Source organism: Penaeus chinensis, chromosome 15 (genome assembly GCF_019202785.1).
Source record: "Penaeus chinensis breed Huanghai No. 1 chromosome 15, ASM1920278v2, whole genome shotgun sequence".
Classification (NCBI taxonomy): Eukaryota; Metazoa; Arthropoda; class Malacostraca; order Decapoda; family Penaeidae; genus Penaeus; species Penaeus chinensis.
Genome location: NC_061833.1, coordinates 13,284,772 through 13,287,734, shown reverse-complemented (window position 1 = coordinate 13,287,734; position 2,963 = coordinate 13,284,772). Strand labels below are relative to the sequence as shown.

The 2,963-nt window shown below is 38.3% G+C and overlaps 1 protein-coding gene across 1 annotated transcript in view; it reads right to left on the bottom strand.

Annotated features, from left to right (window-relative positions):
* Positions 1-372: 372 nt before the first annotated feature.
* LOC125032846 (dentin matrix acidic phosphoprotein 1-like) overlaps positions 373-2,963 on the bottom strand; it is a 5,338-nt gene continuing 2,747 nt past the window's right edge. Inside the window, exon 2 of the mRNA XM_047624230.1 lies at positions 373-1,648. Coding sequence (XP_047480186.1) covers positions 621-1,648 — 1,028 coding nt within the window. The 3' untranslated portion in view covers positions 373-620. The remainder of the gene's footprint in view (positions 1,649-2,963) is intronic.

The following is a 2,963-nucleotide window of genomic DNA, read 5'->3' as shown; positions in this document are numbered from 1 at the left end:
GGGAGATGGAGAGAAGGAGATTTGGAGGAAATGAGAGTGAGAGAGAGAGACACACAGATGCAGTTACAGATACAGATGGATGGATAGATGGATGGATGGATAGATGGTATGGAATGACGAAAGATAGGAAGCAGGTGAGTGAGAAATAGTGTGGATACACGGATCTGGTTGTGTCAGGGACCCTCCCCTCCCCCGCGTCATCCCCAAGGAAGACGGAACGGACGGAATATGAATTTATTGCAAGATTCTTTTTTTATTGCAGGGAAGAGGCAGCCGTTGCTTTTAGAGGTGGTGGGAGAAGAGGGGGGGAGGGAGGGAGGTTATGTTTAGGGTGGGGGGGACGGGTATGTTTTGCGTCCTTCGGGGAAAAGTTCTACCGTCGGGAATGAACATAAAAAACTCGATTTTGGAATTTTATATGCGGAAGAAGGTGGGATGAGGCACACAGATCGAATACTCCCGGAGAAACGCGAATGACAAAACGGACGGAACGAAAGTGGGAGCTAGAGAAAGAGACAATAAATGAAGGGGAGGAAGGGAAAAGAGACGAGGGCGGCGGCAGAGAGAAGACAAGGAATTAATAACTACGACCGGAGTCTCGGTGGCTATCTATCGGGCTGTTAAAGGGCACAGTCTCCCTCACCCTTCGTAGGAGCTCTGGCCTGTCCTGCCTCTGCTGATTCTGCCCCTAATTCTGTTGCTTCTGCTCCTTCTTTTGCCGCTTCTGCTCCTGCTTCTGCTGATTCTACTCCTATTTCTGCCGATTCTTTTCCTACTTTTGATTCTACTCCTACTTCTGCTGATTCTGATCCTACTTCTGCTGATTCTGATCCTACTTCTGCTGATTCTGATCCTACTTCTGCTGTTTCTGCTCCTACTTCTGTTGATTCTGTTTCTGCTCCTACTTCTGTTGATTCTGTTTCTGCTCCTACTTCTGTTGATTCTGTTTCGTCTCCTACTTCTGCTGATTCTGTTTCTGCTCCTACTTCTGTTGATTCTGTTTCGTCTCCTACTTCTGCTGATTCTGTTTCTGCTCCTACTTCTGTTGATTCTGTTTCGTCTCCTACTTCTGCTGATTCTGTTTCTGCTCCTACTTCTGTTGATTCTGTTTCGTCTCCTACTTCTGCTGATTCTGTTTCTGCTCCTACTTCTGTTGATTCTGTTTCGTCTCCTACTTCTGCTGATTCTGTTTCTGCTCCTACTTCTGTTGATTCTGTTTCGTCTCCTACTTCTGCTGATTCTGTTTCTGCTCCTACTTCTGTTGATTCTGTTTCGTCTCCTACTTCTGCTGATTCTGTTTCTGCTCCTACTTCTGTTGATTCTGTTTCGTCTCCTACTTCTGCTGATTCTGTTTCTGCTCCTACTTCTGTTGATTCTGTTTCGTCTCCTACTTCTGCTGATTCTGTTTCTGCTCCTACTTCTGTTGATTCTGTTTCGTCTCCTACTTCTGCTGATTCTGTTTCTGCTCCTACTTCTGTTGATTCTGTTTCGTCTCCTACTTCTGCTGATTCTGTTTCTGCTCCTACTTCTGTTGATTCTGTTTCGTCTCCTACTTCTGCTGATTCTGTTTCTGCTCCTACTTCTGTTGATTCTGTTTCGTCTCCTACTTCTGCTGATTCTGCTCCTACTTCTGATTCCACTCCTACTTCTGCTGATTCTGTTTTCTTTTTTATTAATTAATTTATTATAATTATTATTATTGTTGATAATATTGTTATTGTTATTGTTATTACTTTTATGTTATTATTATTATCATTATCATTACTATTATTATTATAAAATTATCATCACCACCACCATCATCATCATCATGCAGGATAGGAATATTCATGGTTTCTGTGACCACGTAAGTAGAGAATATTATCCTTGGGGCACGCGTGGAATTTCCAGTGGGGTGGGGTGGGGGGGTCCGGAGGGGAATAGGTACGAATTTCGGATTCTATTTGGATTTCTCTTAAGGTGTTTGCATTACCACGGTGGAGGGGGGAAGAAGTGCTGCCTCTATTATTATTACTATTATTGTTATTATTATTATTATTGTTATTATTATTATTATTATTATTGTTATTATTATTATTGTTATTATTATTATTATTGTTATTATTATTATTATTGTTATTATTATTATTGTTATTATTATTATTATTGTTATTATTGTTGTTGGTGGTGGTATTGTTAACAATATCAACAACATTGTTATTACTTTTGTTGTTGTTTTAATTATTATTATTATTATTTTATAGTTGTTATTATCGTCGTCATTTTATCGTCAGTATCATGATCTTTATGATTATCATTATTATTATTCTTTTTTATCGCACTGTATTTCCTGTGATTTCGTCCATGTTAAGGGTGTGGAGGTAAGAAAGTACCACTAGAGGGCGTGGGATGTTGCAAAAGAGTGAAAAAAAACACGCGACATAAGAGATATATTAATCAAAGATGAAAAATGATGAGAGAGGTGTCTTGTGCAGCAAAATATTTCCAGAGGCATAATTTCCGCTCAGTTTCCCAACTTCAGGCGTTTTTTTATGTGGGATTTTTATTTTCCTTTTTTTTTAATCAGCATAAACCTTCGACAAAGTCTATGAGAAATTCGGGTTTTGAATTTCCATCTGATTATAGTAATTATTAGATATTACCCGATGTTTTGGAAAGTTCAAAATTTAAAATCGCTGTTCCATTTTGTTTTCGTAAAGTAACTATAGTCTAGAAATTCTCAAATTGCATAATTACGTTGTTGTCTTCAGTCGATAGAAGGTTAAGGTTCCTGATCTTACAGCGCTTATAATCTCGAGAATTTTCCGTAAAGCATCTCACATATTAGATTCTTATTTATCACATTTTAGATTCTTAAAAAATATTAATCACATGTTTCATCCTTAACCTATTGCCGCCGGGGAAAATTAATAAAAAATGGGGAAAATGCTGTGCTAATTTTTTTTTTTTTTTTTTTTTTTTTT